Raw genomic sequence first — 23,160 nt, 5'->3', positions numbered from 1 at the left:
ATAATATCAAACCGAGTCAGGCTGACTAAGCGCTTAGAAGCGAGTGCCCCACACCAGCCTACTGCTTCCTGCAGCCACTTACTTTGTTTTCAGTTGTTTGGGAAAAGCAGAGAGTTCTGTGTATGATAACAAGTTGTGCCGATTGGCAGGATTTTTTGCTTTTTTATTCACACAAGTTGTCTAAAGGAAACAAACCAAACCCCCAAAATTGGAAACATCCTTCATAGAATGCCACAGCCGACAAGAAAGATCACAGCAGTGAGAAGCCTGCTATTGCCAGTTATTTTGTTTGTATGTTCTCTCTATTGAGAAAAAATACTAACTCTATAGCTTAAATATTGCAACGAATCAGAAACAGCATGTACACACAATCTGTGAGACACTGTGACTCTGCAGTAACATTGGAACAAAGATAAGCAGGGAAGAATTTGGCTTACATGCAGGCTGAATGCACAGTGATGGCCAATGTGGCTATAGATCTGTTGGAGTAGAGTTAGCAGTGTACCAGCTGTTCGGCTGTCACCACCACTGGTGTTCCACCTGTTAATTCTGCTGCCTCCTGCCATTGCTGCCACCATCTCTGTGCCCCAGACTCTCCTCCAGTTTAGCAGCTGATCTCATTCAGCCACTATTCACCAGTGTTTCTTTGAGTTACAGTCATTGAAATGTTTTGATCACTATACGACGGCAACCAAATCAGAGCTTTCTGTTGTGGAGAATTTAGAAGTTTGGGGTTTTTGTTCTGACTAGTCATGAAAACAGATTTCAGAATCTCAGTCTTTTGTGAAACAGAGTTTACTCTCTGTAGAGCTTTAGTTCACAGGATGTTATACTAAAAGAATAGGAATCAGGACTGTAAAGTTAAAAATCCAAAAATCACGAAGATGACATTTTCATTTCAGTAAATACATTTGGTGGTCCAAGTTTTTAGAATGGTAGAAAACCATGAAACACATTATATATGTACATATGTAAGTTTATATAATTCATAAATAAAACTCTGTATCATTGGCTCACTTATTAATTGATTTCCTGTATCAACCTACTAAAAGGATCTTTGAGAAGACCTTGTACTCCATCTGTAGCACTTTTTCCTGGACTCAGAAACTGTCCAGGATTCTATGTAAATTTTTTCTCTAGTGTGGACTACAGTACGTAGAATTAGGCAACATTCTGCAGGTTATCCTTAGCCTTTCTTATTACATCGCTTGTCTTAGAACTCAGGAGACAGCATATCATTTTATGCTCTTTATGTGGGGCAGTGCCATTGAGAGGAAGTTGCATTACCATTTTTTATGAACTCTGGAACAAAAATCGTGTTTTACAACACTTTGAAAGCCATTCAAAATTCATGTACACTAGAGTCTCCAGGAGTAAAAGCATAAGAATTAGGCCAAGCTGTTGGACAAAGGTAAGGTGACCAGATGTCCCGATTTTATAGGAACAGTCCCGATATTTGAGGCTTTTTCTTATATAGGCACCTATTATCCCTCACCCCCTTGCTATCTGGGCACCTTAGACAAAGGGGACACCTAACCCCAGAAAATGTATTCTGTTGCAGTAGGCTTTATGGTATCTAAACCCATATAATGCAAATTATACCATGGATAGATGCTTACATAATATTCTTAGTCTATGGATTCAAATCTCTCTCTCTGGCTATATGGCTTCCTTCGTGATAGTAGCTGAGAGCTTCACAGATATCACAATATGCAATTCAGGGACCTTGTGTAGATTCATTAAATAGTTTATAAAATAATTCTGAAGATTGAAAAGTTGTGTATATTTGCTAAGTAATAGTAGAATATCCAGAAGAGCTTGCAGCTTTGAATTAAGTCTTAGATGAGCATTTGCTAGCAACTTATTTTGCAGAGGCAAAGTTGATGCAAAGTCATGTTACAGTCAGCTTGTAGATGAATAGATTAGCCTTTGACCCTCTCTTTCTAAGGTTGCATTGTATTACCAGAGATGAAGTTTCAGTTGTCCCCCAGAGAATTTGCAGTGTGATTGGTGACATTGCTTCATTCTGTTACACCAGAATGCTTTCTGACAAAATGTTAGCATTTTTAAAGCGACCCCACCCTGAGTCAACTTGTATATGACTTTGAACTTAAGGGCACTTGCAGCATCAGCCTTTCCTCATTAGAATCTCATCAGCTTCCTTCTTGAGGCTTAATACATCATTGCTTCAACTGCAGTTCCTCTACTGCTCTTGGTTGTGAAAATCAGGAAGTTATTTCTGTAAAATCACTTGGTAGCACAAAGGGATACTTGCTTTTCCCAGCAGTGCATGTTTATATCATGTATAATGTTTAATACATATGCACTGTTATTGTTTTGGTGTATACGTGTACTTTTATTAAATCATTTGATCTAAACCTGGTACAAAGGTATATTGGTCTTGGATAGAAATCTAGGTACGTTGCTGAATTACACAGAACAGGGAATGAGTGCACAATACAATGAAGTGCTGTGCCCTTTCACCTTCCATTCAAGTCACTGCCAGCACTGAAGATACAGTGAACTAGAGGCACTCCGTAGGATTGGGCTCAAAAAGGTGTAGGTTTCTGGCAAGGTGTACATTTCTGGAACCACGTTTTGTCTTCTACTATTTAATAGACCCATTAGTATATTTAGTCTGTGAACAGTCCTTTAAATAAATATCTAAATATCTGATGTCAAAATCAGAGGCAAGAGCTGGTTCCTAAACTTAATTTTAATTGTGGTTTGGACTTGAGCTTAAAAGGCTTATTTGAATTCCCATGTCTTTTTGTTGCCTATCTCAAAATGTATTTCTTCTAGTTATTTATCACTGTGACATTGAGTTTTTATGACACTCGAGAGTGCTTCAGAGGAAATGGAGTGTTTTAATACTGCTGATTTACTCTTTCAGGTCTGCAGTAATTTCCTTACTGCCTAATTGTAAGGCTCAGTTTAATTTACTCTACACATAATGTTTACTGATGCACATATGGTGCCATATTTCAGAAAACTATACCCATAACAGGTAGTTGTGTATAACACTTCCATCAAATGAAGAAAAATTTGATTTGGAACTTAAATACTCATACCAGATTATTTTTGCATGGCAAAGAGTGAAGGAGCCACAGTTAATCTAGACTTTTCGGTAGGATCATGACTGTTCTATAAACTCACAGCTGTCATTGGCTTGAAACAGTAAATTTGTATTGTGTGATGCTGTGCACATATAGGCAGGTGTTTTCAGAATGTTATGCAAAGAATGATAGTTTTTTATATTATTCCTCATACATTAAGTTCCATTAAAAACTCACTGTTCACCAACCCAGCTACTTGTACTAAGTCCAGTAACCTCCTATATTTAGACTAGAAGGAAGCATGCTTCTGCAGTTTCACGGAGTAGCAAATGTTGAATGTTTAATGCCATCCTTTTTAATGTGAGAAAAAATCAACATGCAGGGGAAAGTCAATAGATAATGTTACAGTTACATCACATAGACCATGACAAGCAGACGCAAGAGATACAGACACGTATACCTCATATATATCGCCTCAAGTTACTGCATCTGGTACACACAACAATATGCAAGACATCTTGGGAAGGACGAGACCCAGTCTAGGCTCCTTGCCTGATACTTTTGGCCAGGGGTTTTTAAGAAATCGAGAATTTCTGTGCTTTGTGTCTCAAATGCCAATTAACCCTAAGAGATTCCTGTGGGTTCCACTAATACTGCTCCCCTTGGTGGAAACTGCCTTTGAAAGAATTGGAATTGACCTTATAGGACCCAAAGAGAGGAATGCTTCTGGACATCAGCATATACTCGTCATCATGGACTGTGCCACCAGATACCCGAAAGCCATATCGCTGTGGACTACAGCTGCTAAGATGACTCCACTTTGCCATTAAAACAGATTCCTAGGACAAGATGGCTTTTTTCTGCACTGTTAGGCCTATTTTAATTTAAGACCATGCCATTTTGAACACAGGGCAGTGGCCACTTTTCAATGTTGGATGGGCCAATTACTCCAACAGCATAGTCAATATGGAGTAGCATACTTGGATGACATAGTTATCTATATCAAGGATTGGGACTCCCATCCCTGAGAGAAGCTGGGTTAAAAGCAAACCCTGCTAAATGCGCAATAGGAAAGGAAGAAGCACATTACTTGGGACCCAGAGCTGGTGGAGGACAAGTCCACCCATTGGTGGATAAAGTTCATGCCTCACAGGCATACAAGACACTACGACCAAAGGGCAAATGCATGCCTTCGTAGGCTAACCTAGGTATTACCACTGATTTATACCCTGTTTTGCTAGCCCCATTAACTGACCTAACTAGGGATGCCTCCCCAAGACAGGTGCTGTGGACACCCACCTGCAGAAGTGCCTTTCAAAAACTCAAAGCCATACTCTGTGGACATGTAGTGCTGTATAGCCCAATCTTTGAAAAGGAGACCATACTGCAAACAGATGCATTGGTGGTAGGACTAGTGACAATCCTTTCTCAAGAGGTAAATGGAGAAGACCATCTGATAGTATATATCAGCTGAAAATGTCCCCTGCAAGAACCTATACTCAGTGATAGAAAGAATGCTTGGCTACCAAATGGGCAATAGAGAGCCTGTGGTGCTATCTCCTAGGGAATGAGTTCACTCTCGTTAAGGCTCATGCTCCCTTGTGTTGGCTAAATGTTGTAAAATCAGAGGATCATGAGATGGTACCTGTCATTACAACCATATGCCTTTTGGACAGAGTACCAAAGAGGAAGTTTGCAGAGCCATACCATTTTTCAGTCCAGGGACCTGGCTTATGCCAGCCAAAGCTGGGCTTTGGCCTTGCAGGGGAGGATATTAACAGGGTCAAACAACCCCCAGACTGCACATAGACTGGGTTGGAGTAGGAGCAGAGTCTCTCCGTCTTACAAACAAGCAGCTTGACCATAACCCATGCAGATGCCACAGCTACCGATCACTGAGGCAGGCACCCACAGCAGCAACCAGTAGAGGAAACAAAGTCTGCCTTAAAGGGGAGAGTATAGAGAAGGAAAGAAAAGCAGAAAGGTCTGGGAAAACAAAGGGGTGACAGCCTCACATCAGGCTGCCTTTGAGAAAACAGCTAGATGATGGAAGGAAACTTCAAACCCGAAAAGTGAAGGGCTGACAGACATAATTGGAGGTGAGGATCTAAGCACTGACCTGACTGAGAGCAAACTAAGGAGGGTCAGTCAAAAGAAACTGAAACCCCTCAAGAAAACACACTACGAGATAGCGACATTGGAGCATACCTTAACAGAGAGTATTTCATGGACCATGCTCTTCCTTTCCCTTTCATGAGCAAGTAATTTCCTCACGGCAATGTGCAGAAGTTGCTGACAGGAAAAGTGATAGAAAAGTACTTGTATTTTTAGCTTATGTTGATGTACTTTATCAGTGGGAAACAAGAAGGAGGCTTAGCACCAGGTGACCAGTCAGCTGTCCACAAACCACCCTGCAAGTGATCTGGTCAGTGGCCCAAAATTTTAGGAATCACCCATCTACAGCACTCCCTTATGTTTGCATATACTTACTATGGGAAATACCACAATGATCCAAATACTAAGGGTGTGTAACCACAGACTGTTTAGCCACTGAAGACAATTAGCCAGTTTTAATATTGGCCCCTAATTTTCATATCTTTTATGACTATTACAGTTATAAAATATGTATAGCCCTGCAGTGCAGTATACTCGATCCATATATGTTGCATCATTTTGCCATTGGAATTACAGCATTTAATGACTTGTAGCTGTCAGTGAAATGGAATGATTACCCCATGAACTTCATATCCTTCCTCCATTACCGTTCTCTTTGACTCACCTTTCTCCTGCTCCAGTGACAGCTACTCTGTCTGTGTCACTCAGGCTTGCATTTGCTCTGTCATTTTTTGACACTTTATTGTCCTTGCACCTGCATGCCCGCCTCCCCCCGCAAGCCTTTAGTAAAAATCCGATCACTTCTTCCTCTGTGGCATCTTTAAGTCCCTCCTTTCCGCATTGTCTCTACTTCTAAAACCCTGGCTCATGCCTTAGTCATTATTTGTTACCTTGACTGCTGTAACTTGCTCCTTTCTGGCCTCCCATCTTTGTACCTCTCCCTCTCCGTAACACCCAAAGTGCAAACATTAAAAAATCATCCTTCATCACTTGGACCCTGTCACTCCTCTTCACAAAGTACCAAACTCTGTGACCTTCTTCAGCAATTTCAAACTCCCAGTCTTTTGTTCAAAACATTGGTCAATTTTGCCTACATTTTCGCTCTACTTTTTTTCCTCACCACCTCCCCTGTACTCAGCCCAGGGCAGGATTTACACCTCGTGCTCCCCTAGGCACAGCATCTTCAGTCCACCCCCTTCCCGCCTACAGCTGACCCTTGGGTTGCATACAGTTTAGAGAGGTAAGGCACCCACAGAACATCAGTGCCCCTAGGCACATCTCTATTGTGCCTAATTGGAAATCCGGCCCTGTACTCACCACACTGCCTATTCCCTTCTCCTTGCTGCCCTCTTTGTGCCCTTGTTGTTGTCATTTTTTATTATTTGTATTGTGATAGTGCCTAGGGACTCTATACAGAGTTGGGGCCACAATGTTCTATCCACTCTATAGACCTATAATGGGAGTCTGTTTCTGCCCCGAAGAGCTTATAATACTTGCTCCTCTGCCTTTTTCATATTTTCAAAAGCACCTAAGAAACTTAGGTTTCTTGGTCTGTAGGACTTAGGCCCCTAAGGCCCAGATCCTCAAAGGTATTTGGGTGCCTAACTCCCATTATAGTCAATGAGAGTTAGGCACTTAAATATCTATGAGGATCTGGACCTTAAGTGCCTTAGGCACTTTTTAAAAATAAGACTTCGTCTCCAAAGTCAGGCGTTGCAATGCTGAGTGGAGCAATGCCTAAATACCTTTAAAGATCAGGGCCTTGTGCTCTTAAGTTACTTAAGATGTTTTTGGAATTTGTACCCTTAGTAGTCTTACTGCTGAAGAAGACTTCCTCTTCCTGTCCTCCTTCAAATTGTTATGGGGAAAAAAAATCATTATTTGCCGTTGCTTTCCATCAGTAATATCAGCCGCAGACATTTTACTTGTCATCACTAATCATTTTTAGGGAAGAGAAAAGTTCCTACACTCAAACACACAATTAAATGAATTATCAGATTTATTTGTAATAACATTCTTCTGGGAACTCTTTCCCTTGATGCTCAAATCCTCAAGTGCATCTCTTATGGTTGATCTTGGAAATCTGCAGTGAAAGTCTAAGCGCAGAGGCCAGGCTTTAAACGCTGAGCCTTCGTCCCACTTAAGCTACTGTGGGCACAAGATGAATGCATTGACAACTGGGTTCACAAAATAACTATTCTGAAGATAGTATAATTACCCAACATTTTGTCAGGAGCTATCGCGTGTGGGGTCAGCTGCTCTCAGGGTGTTTTGTTTGTAAGTTTTCTAATGCCCTCCTAATCTTCAGGGTAAAAAAAAAAATCTAAATGACAGTTATGCTGAGTCTTAGTACATGGGTAGTGGATGAGAGCTCTGCAGGAACATATGAAAATCTGCATCACCATTCAAGTTACTGGAACGGTCACTAGAAAAGAAAGGAATCCTGCCATGGATCTGTGCTGCAGGTCATCTTGGAGCTTCAGCAGGGGTGAAAGTAATATAAAATTCTTACCTGTATGGGGTCCCGAAGCAGGCCCCTGGAAGGGGCGGGGCCTCAGGTGGAAGTGGTGGGGCCTCGGGCGGAAGGGCTGGGCTTCAGTCTTCCCCAGCGAGCCCATTATCGCTGCCTGGCCTGTGCCATCTGGTTCTCTGGCAGTGATTTAAAAGGTGGGAAAAGGGACAGCGACATTAAAGTGGTGCCGCCACAAAGGACACTCTTTAAAATGCTGCTGTGGCAGTGCTTTAATGTTGCTGCGTACGGGCTGGTACCAGCTTCTTACCAGTATGCTGTACCGGCCTGGCCCACTTTCACCCCTGAGCTTCAGAAAACTGAACCAGCAAAGAAAGATGACAGAGCACTAGGGCAGACCTGCGTTTCACATTTCACACACTCCTCTTCTGTGACCATAAGTCAAAATTTCTAATGCAAATTATTAAATTCTTAATATGAAATATTACAGGAGCTTCAAATGGTCACTGTGTTGTACCTGAAAACTCAGTTCCTCATAACATTTCTGGAGACTTCATTCACTAGAACTGCAGTGGAAATATTTGTTTCCGTCTGTGCCAATTAATCTATACCTGATTGCTGCTGCAGAACACTAACAAGCCATATGGTTGGAGCTGGGTTCAGTATATATTGTGGGGTTAAATAGAAAGTGGTGAATGCAATGCTATTGGCTGTGTGATATACTTACGAACAAAGGGTTAGTAAACTTTTTTTTACAGACAGCTTTATACTGCCAGTCTTTATAAAATTTAACAATCTATTAGAGCCATTAACCTCCTGCTGTGGCATTACCTTCTAGTATCAGGATTAGACATTTAATTCTCTATATGACTGTAAGCAGCACAGAGACATTTGGTTCTAAAATTGTTATACAGCAATGAAAAGCATCATTCTGGAATGTGCAATTAGAGCTGTGAATCAACAATGATGAAGTAGACCTCACTAGTGCTTAGAATGGGAGAACCCTCAGCTATGAACAACAGTAACTTACCCTGTGCACCATAAACTGACTTCATTGATTGTGTAAGGTGGGGAATAAAATGTGCCTTGTGATAGACTGTTCATGATTTTAAAAGAATATTTGCATCCTTTGTTTACACGTCCCATCTCTGTGCTTGGCTGACACGTCAACTTTTTTGGATTTAATTTGATTAACTCTGCGTTTAACATACTCAGTTTAATAACAATGATTTTCATTTAGATGCCACCCTCTATTAGTAAGTAGAACTTTACCCTGTAATTAATAGAAACCACGCTCATTTTGAAGCCACCCTTGATTTTAAACTACAAGGAGGGAGAATTTAATATAAGCCATAGCTTCTAAATGGCAATATACAGTACAGTGTTTGCATCTGCATCAGGAAAGCTCTTAAGGAATTGTAGAAGCAAGTAGCTCATCTGTAGATGATCACAAGATCAGATGAGCTGTCTATCTTTTGTAGTAATTTCCTATAGATTAATCTCTCCTATTCTATCCCTTTTTATATGTCCATTTAAATCCAAGTCTTTTGCATTTCCCTTTGAAAGAATGGCATCCAGGCAAAACTTTAAATGCTCTTAATTCATGAACCATCACTTGGGCTGGACTTTCCTGCAGGACCTAGAGGAAGATACAAGATTAGCTTTTCCAGCAGTTATTTACATTGATAAATAGCCCTATTTGGATACAATAGACTGGTAGTGCTAATACCTTTAAATGTCTTGTCTTGTGCCATTAATATTACCTTGTCATGCACCTGGTTAAGCTGTTGGAAGAATGCCTCATGTTCGTACTCTGTCACATTTAGCAAATGATTTTGTCCAGTCATTCCTTATAGCCTGTGCTGATGGATAGTTAAACTTGGGGTTTCTTGCATATATAAAAACTGTTATCTGTACCTTTCAACTTCCATGCAAGGGCATCCAGAAATTCAGATAATCAATTTGTAAAGAAACTACAGTGACTCTCTACATAAGGGTTCAGAAATATGTTACTGACATATTTTTGGGGGGATCTTGGGGTTACGGTCGATGGAAAGTTGAACATGAGCCTACAGTGTGCTCTTGTAGCCAAAAAGGCTAATAGCATACTGGGCTGTATTAGTAGGAGTGTTGCCAGCAGATCGAGGGATGTGATTATTCCCCTCTATTCGGCACTGGTGAGGCCGCATCTGGAATATTGTGTCCAGTTTTGGGCGCCACACTACAAAAAGGACGTGGAACAATTGGAGAGAGTCCAACGGAGGGCAACAAAAATGATTAGAGGACTGGAGCACATGACTTATGAAGAGAGACTGAAGGAACTGGGCTTATTTAGCCTGCAGAAGAGAAGACTAAGGGGGGATTTGATAGCAACCTTCAACTACTTGAAGGGATGCTCCAAGGAGGAGGGAGCTAGGCTGTTCTCAGTGGTGACGGAGGACAGAACAAGGAGCAATGGTTTGAAGTTGCAGTTGCGGAAGTCGAGGCTGGATATTAGAAAAAACTTTCTGACTAGGAGAGTGGTGAAGTATTGGAATGGGTTACCTAGGGAGGTGGTAGAATCTCCATCTTTAGAGCTATTTAAAGTCCGGCTAGACCGCACCCTGGCTGGGATTATTTAGGGAAAATGGTCCTGCCTTTAGCAGGGGGTTGGACTAGATGACCTCGTGAGGTCCCTTCCAACCTTTTGATTCTATGATTCTACATAAACTAAAAGAGGATTTACTAAATTAATATTTATCAAATCAGCCACGATGCAGAATGCTAACACAGTTCAGTTTTTGTGACTGTGAACTCAGGACCCTAGTGTCCAGCTCTAATCATAAGTTAGATGTTCATTACTCTATAAATACTGTATAAATAAATTCTGTATTTACAGCAGTAAGGTCCAAATTGCAATTATCTGATGATCTCCTTTTTCATTGATATCTAATATGTGTTTTGAGAGTAGAGATACTTGATACTTACCAATGAAAATCAATGGTGTATTTTTAGATATTCTTACCGATTTAATGTTATATGGTAGGAGAGCATCATGACATAGTCAGAAATATAATACTGCATTGGCCAGAGTAAAAATGGTATTGTTCGTATCTTAGATTCCAAGGCCAAAAGGGACCATTGTGGTCATGTAATCTGAATTCCTGTATAAAACAGGCCAGGGAACTCCCCCAAATAACTCCTAGAGCAGATCTCTTAAAGGAAAAAAAAATTCAATTTTGAATTTTAAGTGATCAGTGATGGAGAATCTGTCACAACCCTTGGTAAATTGTTCCAATGGTTAATTACTCGCACCTTATTTCTAGCTGAATTTATTGACCTTCAGTTTCCAGCCATTGAATCATGTTATACCTTTCCTGGCTAGACTGAAGGGCCCATTATTGAGTATTTGTTCCCCATATACCTATTTATAGATTGTAATCAAGTTACCCTAATCTTCTCTGTGTTTGACTCAAAGAGCTTATCTTAATTTAACATTATAAGGCAATGAATACCCCCATTTAAATCAATGAGAGTTAGGCAACTAGGTGCTTTTGGAAATCCCACTAGGCCCTTATCTGCTTCTTTAAGTACCTAAATACCTTTAAAAAAATCTATCAGTGATTGAAGACTTGTCAGCCTCATAATGCACCTTAGGTTTTGTGATACTATGGAGTATCACCTGCCCTTTCATGTGTTATTTTATATTAAATTTTCAATGTTTTAATATTCTATTATGTATGCATTTATTTTATTTTTATTATTTACTACTGTAGTACATAGGTGCCCCAATCAGGAACCAGAACCCTACTGTGCTAGGCACTGTACAAGTCAGTCTCTTCCCCAAAGAACTCACAATATAAATATAAGACAACAGATGGGCACAGACAGACAGGGGAGAACAAGGAAATATGAGACAGTATTGGTCCACATCATAGGCAGTGGTCATAGCTGTCAAGTTTTTATTTTGTTTATAACAAGGGTTGGCAACCATTCAGAAGTGGTGTGCCGAGTCTTTATTTATTCTCTCTAATTTAAGGTTTCACGTGCCAGTAATACATTTTAACATTTTTAGAAATTCTCTTTCTATAAGTCTATAATATATAACTAAACTATTGTTGTATGTAAAGTAAATAAGGTTTTTAAAATGTTTAAAAAGCTTCATTTAGAATTAAATTAAAATGCAGAATCCCCTAGACCAGTGGCCAGGACCTGGGCAGTGAGAGTGCAGCTGAAAATCAGCTTGCCACAGGTTGCCTACCCCTGGTTTATAATTATGTTGAAGCACTTTAATCAACTTAGCAGGGCAATATAATATCTTATTTTTATTCATCTGTTACTAATCGTGGTTGTGTTATTTTAATTGTCATCATTTTAGCAAAGGAAATATTACATTGCCTTTCAAACCATTTGGCTTTGTTAATGGCGCTTGCATTTTCCATACTAGGTAATGGATGGAGTGGTCACCAGCAATATTTAGGTTTATCTTTATCCTTTGAAGAAAAACTGCACCTAGTCAATGGAGCTGAACTTCACTGGGGTCTTGAATCCTCTTTTTATTGCAGCTACCAATCTAGTAATTATCTGTAAAATTTTGAGCATTGATAGGACCTCAGCTAGTTAAAGCTTTCTAGTGTGGATTACAAAATTGAATGATTACCTTAATTGACCTGCAGTCTAGCTACGAGATGTATGACTTAATGAGACTAATGTCTGGTTGGACCTCCAGGCTAGATGGCTCCCAGCCTGGTGGCTTTGAGTTTGCAATTTTTCATTTTTAATAACAATTATACCCAAAAGCTTAAGGAAATATGCTAAAATATGCCTTCTATCCAAACTGTCATAGAGCAGTGACATCTCTATGAAAAATTATTTAAGATTTCAATCACATTTTTGTGCATTTTACAGTTACTAGGGAAGTCTGACATTGATTAGTACTTTGCAGAATGGCAGAGGGCAAGTTTGTGCCATCACTCTTAAAGTAGTGAGCTATTTTTTTTTCAAACTTCTGGGTATCTTTTTTTACAGGAAGAACAGGTGTTTAATCTTTAATGGCTTGTGTTTTTTCATTAAGAATACATTTTCTATACACTTGTTAGTCCTGCCTATGAAATGCATAGAAAAGTTTTCAGATTGTTCATACTAGAGATTTGCTAATGAAAATGAGACACCATGCATGTGGTAAGTATAATACTGAGTACAGATTTTACATGAGGTCTGGAAACGCACTGGCCAATATTTTAAAAATGATTGCCTAAAGTTAGGCTCCTAAATCTACGTTTAGGCTCCTAAATGACCTGACCTCACATTTAAAAGTGTTTGGCACCTACCAGCTGCTTTAGACTTGCAATCGCCAATGTGTGTAATGCTTGTTCAGCTGTGTAGTCCCATGAAAGTTATGGACATTTAAGTGCTACCAAAAATTCCTGCAAATCAAAAAAAAAATGCTACAAATCCATAAATATTATAAAAAAAAGTTGTACATCATTGTGATATGACAAATGTACTCAACTATAACTCACTGATCAATATACTGGAAATGTGTATTGATAACTCTTCAGTTACTTACTGCTCCACTTTCTTTTAACATAGCTACGGAAGGCAGTGATGGATCATATATCTGACTCATTCCTGGAGACCAATGTTCCATTACTTGTTCTTATTGAGGCTGCAAAGAGTGGTAACGAGAAAGAAGTGAAGGAATACGCTCAAGTTTTCCGTGAACATGCCAACAAGTTAGTTGAGGTAAGTTTTATGCTGTTGGTGGCATTAGAGTGCATTGTCTTGTGAGGGTCAAGGAAAATGATAAATTAGCTGAAATGTTGCAGGCTTTTCCTGTAGGACTTAATCCATTTGAGGTTTACTTGTGACGGTTATTTAGAAATCTACTGATTTGTAAAAATGACAAGCAGGGACAGCCCTGTGCTTTACTGTAAGATTAAACCAGCTGAACTTGTGTTATGAAGAATTTCCTGTGTCTTGTCAGTAGTAACTTGAGTAAAAACAAGCAGATTTCAGTTAAATTTCACCAGCAGTGCAGTATAGTAGGCTGTCTTTTGTACCAGGCAGGAAGCCAAATAGATGCTTCAGTGTGTTGTATCTGACTCTGATTGCTTAGAGAGCACATTAGGTTATTATTAGACTGTCTAGCTAAAATAGTGAAAACATCATAAAATGGGTAATAGTCTAAAACTGTCCATCTCCCCCACCCTGTGTGTGTGCATTATGTATTATATAGTGTGTATGAAAGTGTATTGTTTTGTGTTAGTACACACACCCACAAACTGGGTTTCTCCATGTTACTCTTCTCTCTATATAGACACTTTGCAATGTTAGCAAACTAACTGGTTTCAATGATAGTACTGCAATGATTTTGTTCCTGAAACTGCCTCTTTCATGTTATAATTCAAACAAAACATAATGGTCAGGAACATGGATGCCTATTGAACAACTTTTAACTAGTCAAAGATGTTTGTTTAGCCAAGTATGCTCTCCATGACAGGTTAAGAACTATTTCAAAATTTCATTTCTTGAAAATACAAACACTGTTTAGTGGTTTTAGTGTTTGATATTATATGGGATTATTAACTCCTCTTTACTAGCCCTGTTTTGAAGGCTATGCAGCTGATGGTAACAACTTTTAGAACAATTCATGGTACATGCATTTTAATTAAAATTAATTCTTGGATAGTGCAGGAATATTGGGTTATAATTCTGAAAGATTTTGTTTCTTAAAAACTGCAGGGACGGATTCTGATCTCACTTAACGTTGGTTCGTTTAAATCTAAAGTTACACATCTAACGGAGATCAGGCACTGATACTTATTGTTTAAAAACTTGGGTCTTGATTCTAGACAGTGCTGGGTGCCTACTACAATGTGCTGAGTACCAGCATCTGCAATGGGAGAAGAGGGAACTCAGCACCTTGCAGGGTTGGGTGCTTCGCGTTAAGATAAATATGTATCTTATTGCTATCCGGTGACTGGTGCAGTAGCAGTGAAAAAGGAAATAACCTCTAAGTCCTTTCATTTTAATTCTACAAACATTACAACTGTGTTATGATTCTGAATCTATGATCATATTATACGGTTTGTTTTTGTACAATGCTGCTTTTGTGAACCTGGCTTACTATGTTGTATTGCTCTCTTAATGACAATGGGATGAAATACCATAGTAAGTAGCAAACTGAACAGTAGCCTTTTATGTTTTTGTATTATAGCAGCCAAAATCACAATTCCGTACCCATGGGTCTAACTGCATTGTTAAAGTGTGACCGACAGACCCCAGTTGTCGAGAGGTGGGATAGAACCTGGGACCTCTGGAGCTTAATGGATGAGCCTCTACCTATATCTATCTATCTATATCTCTATATATATCCACCTGTCTGTTTTAAAGTTTCATGCTTTTGTAACCCACACCTCCTGGGTGTGCTGTTCTGTCCCATCTAGTGGCAGTGAGGGGGGGAGACGAGAGAGAGAGAGGGACAGAACACCACACCCAGGAGATCTGTGGGTTACAAAAGCATGAAATTTTAAAACAGGCAGGTGGATTTTTAAGAGATGGAAACTGAAAGTGAAAAAAAAATATCAGTTAAAGGCCAATGTTTTCAAAAAGAAGCTGCTCAAGTTGGGTGCCTAAATATGGGTTTGGGAGCCTAATGTGTCACTTAAATTTGGGAGCTAAGTTTAGACCTGCATTTTTCAAAAGAAATCTGAGGCTGTATTTTAGTGTACTCTTCTACACTCCCGTAACTCAGAAAAGGATTTCTTCATGCCCGCACTACCCATTTTTCTAGACTATTGGGGCAGATCAATAGAGCTGTGACACTTTTTTTACACCAGATGAGGATCTGCTCCTTAGCTTTTAGACAGTGCTTGAGTCTGAAATTTCCATCTGATTTTTCTGCTCTGCAGGGTAAAAAAAAACAACAACAAACAAGTTCATGTTATAGATACTTCCCTCTTGAAGGGTAGCTAGAATTCTGAACTTCAGGTGTATATGGTTGTAGGAAAATATGCTCCAAGAGAACATGTCAATTTGAACTCATGGTTTACTCCCCATATACAGTAGTATGTTCAGCTAAAATGTTCTCATCAGTTTTTATTTAGAGACGCATAAGGCATGTCATAGCAGCCAAGCTTCTGTGGTTGCTTGTGTCACTTATTTTGCAAATAAAAAATAGATTACAGTGCTTCCCATCACATTTACAAAATGTGATTTAAAGATGCTATTTTCTTGATTAAGGAGCTAAAGATTCTCTCACGGGCAGAGGGCCAATGGCACCATTGGTGTAGGCAGGCACAGCTCCAGTGAAGTCACTGGAGTTGTGCCTACTTATGTTAGAGAGGAATTTGGCACCAGGAATCCAAACACAGAAGCATCACTATAGTCTCAGCCTGTGACTCTGGAGCCTGATTCTTCATTCCTTGCACATCCTACTGAATTTAATGGGAATATTGGGTACATGCAGAATGCAGGATCAGAATGATATGTACTTGTGTAAGTGTGACATTTTTGTAGACGTTTGGCCAGCCAAAGGGGAGGGATAATTTGCTTTATGTGTATTCCAGTACTTTTCTAAGATACATGTTGCAAGAACTGGACTTCTATAAATTACCTTTCTTCAAAGATCTTCTGCAACATACACTATAAAATCCTGCATTAAGGCCTGTGTTGACTATTTCTGTCCCCCCTGCCCCTTTTATGGGGGAGCAGGGTGAACACTTTGCCGCATTTGGGAATAATAACCCCCAAATGGCTTCCCACTACCTTCTTTATGAGTGATCATCTTACTAACTATAAATAACTTTACCTAATGAGAAATTAATATTTTGTTGAAATGTAGGAGTACCAAAATATAACATTAAATAACACTAATCAAGGGGAAATACTTGCCAAGTGTCCAAAATATATGCCCTACTTCAACACTTGTACACCTTTCTAAACTGTTTTACAGAATGTATTTTCATTTCATGGGAGTTAGGTGCCATCCTGTATAGATACTTCTGAAAAACCCACCAGGCACTTACTTACATCTTTAGACATCTAAATACCTTTGAAACATTGGCCCGTGGAAGATCCCATTTTCAGACGTGACTTAGACACTTAGCAACCTAAGTCTTATGAAAAGTCACTGGGGTGTAGACTTCTAAGTGCCTAAAGCCTTATCTACACAGTGCAGCAATGTGCACCAGAGGAAGGTGAATTCTAAAGCACACCAATGTGTTGCAGACTAACTGGCCCGTGTGGACTATGCTAGTGTTCCCTTGTCTGTGTGGGGCAGTTAGTGTGCAACACAGTGGGTTTTAGAATTACCCCTCTTCTGGTGCACATTGCTGCACTGTGTAGACAAGCCCTTGGTTATTTTTTTAAATGGAACTTCAGCTCATAAGTCACTTTGGTGCTTTTGAACTTTTTTTCTCTCACGATTGAAAGCCATTAAACTCCTGAGTTCTATTCTCAGGTCAAAGTCTGACCTTGGAAAAGTCATTTAACCTCTGTGTTTAGGTTTCCTCATTTGTAGCATAAGGGTAATGATAAATAATAATACCTGCCCTCAAAAAGGTGTTTAGATGATTAATTAGCTAATATTTATTCAGTGCTGAGTTAGATGCAAAGCATTATATTAATGCTAATTAATTGATGTTTTATTTTTCTCTGAGTACTAGTCTTTCTGGTTAACTGTTAGGTCTCTGAAGTTTCAGTCATACAATGATATTTTTCATAATGCTTTTCACAGTAACTCGTCCAAAACAGGTAGATTTCCTGTGCAATCAGAACCAATAGCCAATTCATTCTCAAGAACAGAATTATCTGCAATGTGACAGGTTCACTAATACCTATGAAAATGCAAGGTATAGGGCCACAGTCTCATTTTAGTTGCACAGACGTAAAGCAGTGGACTTATTCCAGGTTTATATCTTTGTAATAAGAATCAGAATCTGTCCCCCAGTGCATATGTTAACGACAGAAGTGAAGGAATGTAACACAATGTACATTCAGCAACTACTTTTCCAACTTAAATAATTGGAAGGTTTTACGTTACAACTAGTAAATAGCATAATTCTTTATTTCTGAATAGTATTTTTGAAAGTGAGTGTAATGCTCATGTAATGTGCAGCCCACACGTCTCTCAACCAGGACTTGGAAATACTATGAATAGAGACGGGAAAGGATAGGTCAATCTCCACTCATATTCAGTCTGGCCTCCCTGCCAGTCAATAAGATGTCAATTAGTGACAACTATTGGGTTTATGATGTGGTCACATGTTCACTTTGAACTACAGAGAAGTCACCAATTTGATGTGATGTGGAACAGGCACTGTACAATAATATCTTACAGGCGCTACCAGTGCTGGATTTGAACCATAAACCTAGAGGTGAAAAGACTGTTCTATAAGCAATTACAATTTTTCTTAGCTCCCAATAGAAGTAGCAAAAGAAAAACAGATGTCCAATGAAATCAATAGGCAGCAGGTTCAAAACAAATATAAGGAAGTACTTCTTCACAGAGTGCATAGTCTGTCTGTGGAACTCATTGCCTGGGGATATTGTGAAGGTCACAAATAATAACTGGGTTCAGAAAATAATTAGATAAGTTCATGGGGGGCAGGTCCATCAATGGCTTTTAGCCAAGATGGTCAGAGATGCAATCCCATACTCTGGGTGTCCCTAAGGCTCTGATTGCTAGATGCTGGGACTTGATGAAAGGGGTGAACCACTTGATAATTGTCCATTCTGTTTATTCCCTTTGGAGCATCTAGCATTTGCCACCATTGGAGGACAGGATACTGGCCTGGATGGACCATTGTTCTGACCCACTATGGCAATTCTTATATTCTTACCTAAATAGTAAACTCCATTTTAAAACAACATCAACAACAAAACGGAGTATATAAACAGATCTTTTGGAGAGTGTGTGCGGGGGGGGGGTGTATGGGGCAAAAGGCTGCTGTGCTAGAAAACAACAACTGAGCTCATTGCAACGCTGGAGTGTGAGAGAGAATTGCAACTGGATTTATAACGTGCATAAAGTACCAAAGTTGGAACCTGATGTTCAGAGTCATGTTATAAACTTCTGAAGAACGGGAAATGGCATAATTGAAATGGCAACTGACCCATAATCAAAATTCACAAACTCATCACTACATTGCACTGTGGTAGTTTGTCCATAGCTATTGTCATTTAGAGAGGATAAATAAATTAATAGATTGAGTGCAGCAATCTTGTCATTGATCTGATGGAGGACACAGCGAGTTTTTGTGAAAAAGAAATAAAGTTTCAGACGATGTAATTCTCAATGTTTTTAATGGAAAGAAGGTCTCTGTACTTTTATTTTAGCATCTTGATGAGGAACATTGCTCCAGTCAGTACGGGCTGGAACATTTGTCAATGGAAAAATCAAGGATGTTGCCAAAAAAATCAAGAACGGTGATGATGTGCTATATCTGAATAGTGTCAGGTTTTTTTTTTACCTAAAATGATTTCCACTGAGGACACAATATAAAATATTAGATGGGGGTTATAACAGATGTGAAAACTGTCTCCTGCATCAGTAGAAGGAATACGTAGTAAGTTCACATCTGTGACCTATTCATTGCAAATGGAATTAAGTCCTTAGATGTTGGGGGTCAAAAGTTCCTGCTGGGACCATGAGCCTCAAGAAATTCTGGGCTTCAAGGGTTAAATTAACTTAAAGTTTCCATTCAAAGACCAGTGAGCCAAAATCAGCTACATTATTCTGTCTTGAAATTTTCTTTCAATAATTGTTAATCTTACCATGTGTAGCACTTTTATTTTTAGCTGTTTTAAATTTGGTGCTGCATCGCTTCCCACTAAAACACAGACCTTCCAAAAGACAGAGTGTCCTACACACTTTGCATGAATATGAATTAATTTAAAGAATTTTATGAAGCCCTACATGAATCTCTCCTCCCATATAATCTTTAAGGCCAGGGATATCCAAAAGAATCAAAGTCATCTTGTTGGGGGCTGACTGTATTAGTCTGTGGTTTATGGTGATTAAAATCTGATATAGTGCAGGCAAATCTATAGAATCACATGGTTGGACAGTAATTTTCAGCAGATGGGACCAAAGAACAGCATTTCTGTTTCTGTTTTATAGTCTCTTTGTCTGTTAGGCTTACAGGAGCCTCCATTAACTCCTGACCATCAAGCTGTCATTCTGAAAAGTTTTTTTCCTCCACAATATCATGGAAGTGTAAGTGTCTTACTTAATCTTTTTCTCCTTGTGAAGATACTATGAGCACTGCCCTTCATTTCCTATGAGATATCTCATTTGTTGCTGCACAATTCAAATTGATCATATGGTATAGCATGATACATGGAAACATCTGCAAACTGGGAAGAGGGAGAAAAAGCCTTTCTAGTATTCTAGGAACAAATTAGGCAGTCACATCTGTTAAAAAACTCTTTGCTTTGGAAAAAGAGAGGACAATTTTACCATGCTAGCTGAATACTAGCGATCTCTTAAGTCAGTGGCATTATTGATCTTGATTTACACTAGCATAACTGAACCAGAATCTAGTCCTACGTTGTTTGTTATGTAAACCTCTCTCTCAAATATACTTTAGAAATTCTGAATGAATGAAAGGATGGACTGGAACTTCTAGGAGTTGACATACATCATTAGAAAGATATCTTCCATTGACATATAAAATGGTGTTGTAGACAGGTCATTAGATATGAGAGAGACAAGATGAGTGAGATAATGTCCTTTATTGGACGAACTTCTGTTGGTGAGAGAGACCAGATTTCAAGCTTACAGAGAGCTCTTCCCCAGACCCAAAAAAGAGCTCTGGATAGCTTGAAAGCTTGTCTTTTTCACCAGTCTTTTAGACCAATAAAAGATACTACCTCACCCAGCGTGTCACATTAGAAAGATCATTTACTCTATATATGCAGTCAGCTTTTGGGCTTGAATCATGGAGCAAGGTGTTCAGCTGGTCTAGAACAGCAAAAATCCTCTGAAATCAATGCAGTGACGCTGATTTACGGCAGCAGAGAATCTGGTCCATTAACTGGGTGTTACAAACTACTAGTAAGCTCTATGAAAGAAAAATACAAATATATGCATTTTTGTGCTTTGATTGGAACTTTATGAATTCACAAGGATCACATTGGGCACATACTTAAAACAGCGTAAATCCAGAGTAACAAGTTTATTTCTGAAACGTTAATTACTGAACAAGGAATATTCCCACGTAACATACCTTACAAAACCTGACCGTCCATGAAATGTACTGTTTTCTTAATATTGTGCCCGTGTTGTCTGAGTACCTAGGATTCCCCCTACCGCCACCACCATCATCCTGAAGTAATGAAGAGAAAGTGTCAATATTCTTTCAGAGCTTTTGTATCTCAGCTACCTTCATGAAAAATAAATACTTCTGAGTTTTCCTCCCTACATACTGATGTGATTTGTTTTTTGTATTTTTGTTTCCCCTGACATTTTGAACTAGAATAGATAAAGACTTATACTCTAAGGTTATTAATAATTGAGTCTCATAAATCAGCATTTGGAAGGTCATAGTGTGCTTTAATTCGAGACCTTCAAATCGAGAGATTATTTTTTAAAACTAAAGCTTTATGTCCAGTATTTCCTCTTCAACTGATTCACCTTAGTTCAGCTTTCCTCGTGTTCGCAGCAGATTCTCTCAATTCTTATTAAACATCAGCAAAAATAATATATAGAAATGTGTTAAACTTCAGCGAGGGTAATTTGTTGTAATTATCTGCACAGAAAGTATGAAAAGCTCTAAGAGTCTGCAGAGTTATTTCTCCTGACTCACCACTGTAGCCAGGCTAAATAAGTCTATCATCTCCATCTCGGGAGTATACAAGACTTTGATTGTTCTGATGCTGAGGCATGTAGGGGCATAGATAGAGGACCTTTCAGGGAAAAAGACATTCCACTAGTGGCATATGAACCCAGAACCCTCTGAGCTGGTTCTTTTAACTCTCACTGTTAAAATAAGGCATAATTTCCTAACAGTAAGAATAATTAACAATTGGGGGCCACTTCTGAAGGGTTATAGTGGATTCTTCCTCACTGACCTTTTTGGACGTTTTTCTAAAAGATATTCTCTTGGAAATATTTTGGGGAAGTTTTATGGCCTGTGGTATACAAGAGGTCAGATGATAATCACAATGGTCTCTTTTGGCCTTGGAATGTGTGAAAAAGCTATGAGACTTTATATTCAGCTCCTGCTCTTCACTTTGGACTGGTAGCCCATTGCTAGTTTTTAAATCTCTGGGGATCCCCAGAAATTTCCCCTTCAAGTTTTGTGGCCAACATCATTGAAAACCAAATTGCTGCAGGGGGGCAAAAGAGAGATAGGGGAAGCAATTGCCATTTTGTGACCTCTTCAGCTTCTTAACATGCTGGGGGAAGATGCCTTATCCATAGAAGTCATAAAATAATAAATATTTGAGTGCTAGAGACCAGATTCATGTGAGAGTCCATTGACTTCTGCCAGCATAGATCCTGGCAGAGACCCTGGGATCTGGAAAGTGCCAAGGGCAGATTATGGTTTCAGAAAGTGAATGCACTCTTCTCTCTGTGGGGAGCCAGCACTGAAGTAAAAGTGTGGATCCGTGGCCCGAGGGGCATGGGAGTTGGGGGGTTGGAGAGCATGGCCAGGACAGTTCTTAGATATACTGTTTTCGCCCATTCCACAGCATTCTTCATTGGCAAGGCTTCTGTGAAGCTCTGTCATTCAGGATGGCTCAAAGAATTGGAATTTATATCTCACTGTACTTGCTCGGTAAATATATCCCTATAAATTTTTTGCTTTGCATCCAAAATACTATCCTAAAAATAAACAAGCCACTAACTCATGGGCACTTGAACATATGTGAAACTATCTGAATTTTCTTATGTGACTGTTTTCCTCTTCCTCCTTTTCCTTTATTTGCAGTGTGATAAGATTCAAATGTCTTCCAGAAAAATCAGGTGTGATAGAGGATAATTTTACATCTCATAGAGGGCTGTGAGAACAAGTAATACAAGCAATTATTTGGGACCCCATGTAAATTTGGAAACTGAGAGTGGGACCAGAAGGGAACTGGTCATCAGTAATAATCCCCCCAAATGGAAACAGGAGTGGAAAAGGTGTGAGATTCCTGCAAAATTTCCTCCACCAATAAGCATGAGTCTCACTAGGGCCTCACAAATTATAAAGCCAATGCTAGCCCCTCCTGTCACCATACACCTTTAAGTGACTAAACTGGTTTGTTATGTGCTATTTATGATTTTTCTTTCTCTTTTTTTAAGTTAATGTATTTATTTCTGCATTTTTTTCTACAAATAAAATATAATTTAATCAACTCTTTTCCCATTGTATAATCACCTAGAATAGTCTCTTTCATTCTATGAATATTACACTATATCAAGAGCAATTTTCATCAGATTGTTCTATTTTCTTTTACACTCCTCACAGAAGATGTTTTCCTTAGTAATGTCCCAATATTTTTAGTAAGCTCTATTTTTTTCAAGATAATTAGTTTTTAACCATGTCT

The 23,160-nt window shown here is 39.1% G+C and overlaps 1 protein-coding gene across 2 annotated transcripts in view; it reads left to right on the top strand.

The window, feature by feature from the left end:
• The window catches only part of CTNNA2 (catenin alpha 2), an 826,679-nt gene that overhangs the window by 660,499 nt on the left and 143,020 nt on the right, over positions 1 to 23,160 (top strand). For both annotated transcript variants that reach the window (XM_075066660.1, XM_075066659.1), the window contains exon 9: positions 13,213 to 13,365. In XM_075066660.1, the coding sequence (XP_074922761.1) occupies positions 13,213 to 13,365 (153 nt within the window). The remainder of the gene's footprint in view (positions 1 to 13,212; positions 13,366 to 23,160) is intronic.

Source organism: Chelonoidis abingdonii, chromosome 5 (assembly GCF_003597395.2).
Source record: "Chelonoidis abingdonii isolate Lonesome George chromosome 5, CheloAbing_2.0, whole genome shotgun sequence".
NCBI lineage: Eukaryota > Metazoa > Chordata > Testudines > Testudinidae > Chelonoidis > Chelonoidis abingdonii.
The sequence above is the reverse complement of the archived record's forward strand: the minus strand, read 5'-3'. Positions and strand labels throughout refer to the sequence as shown.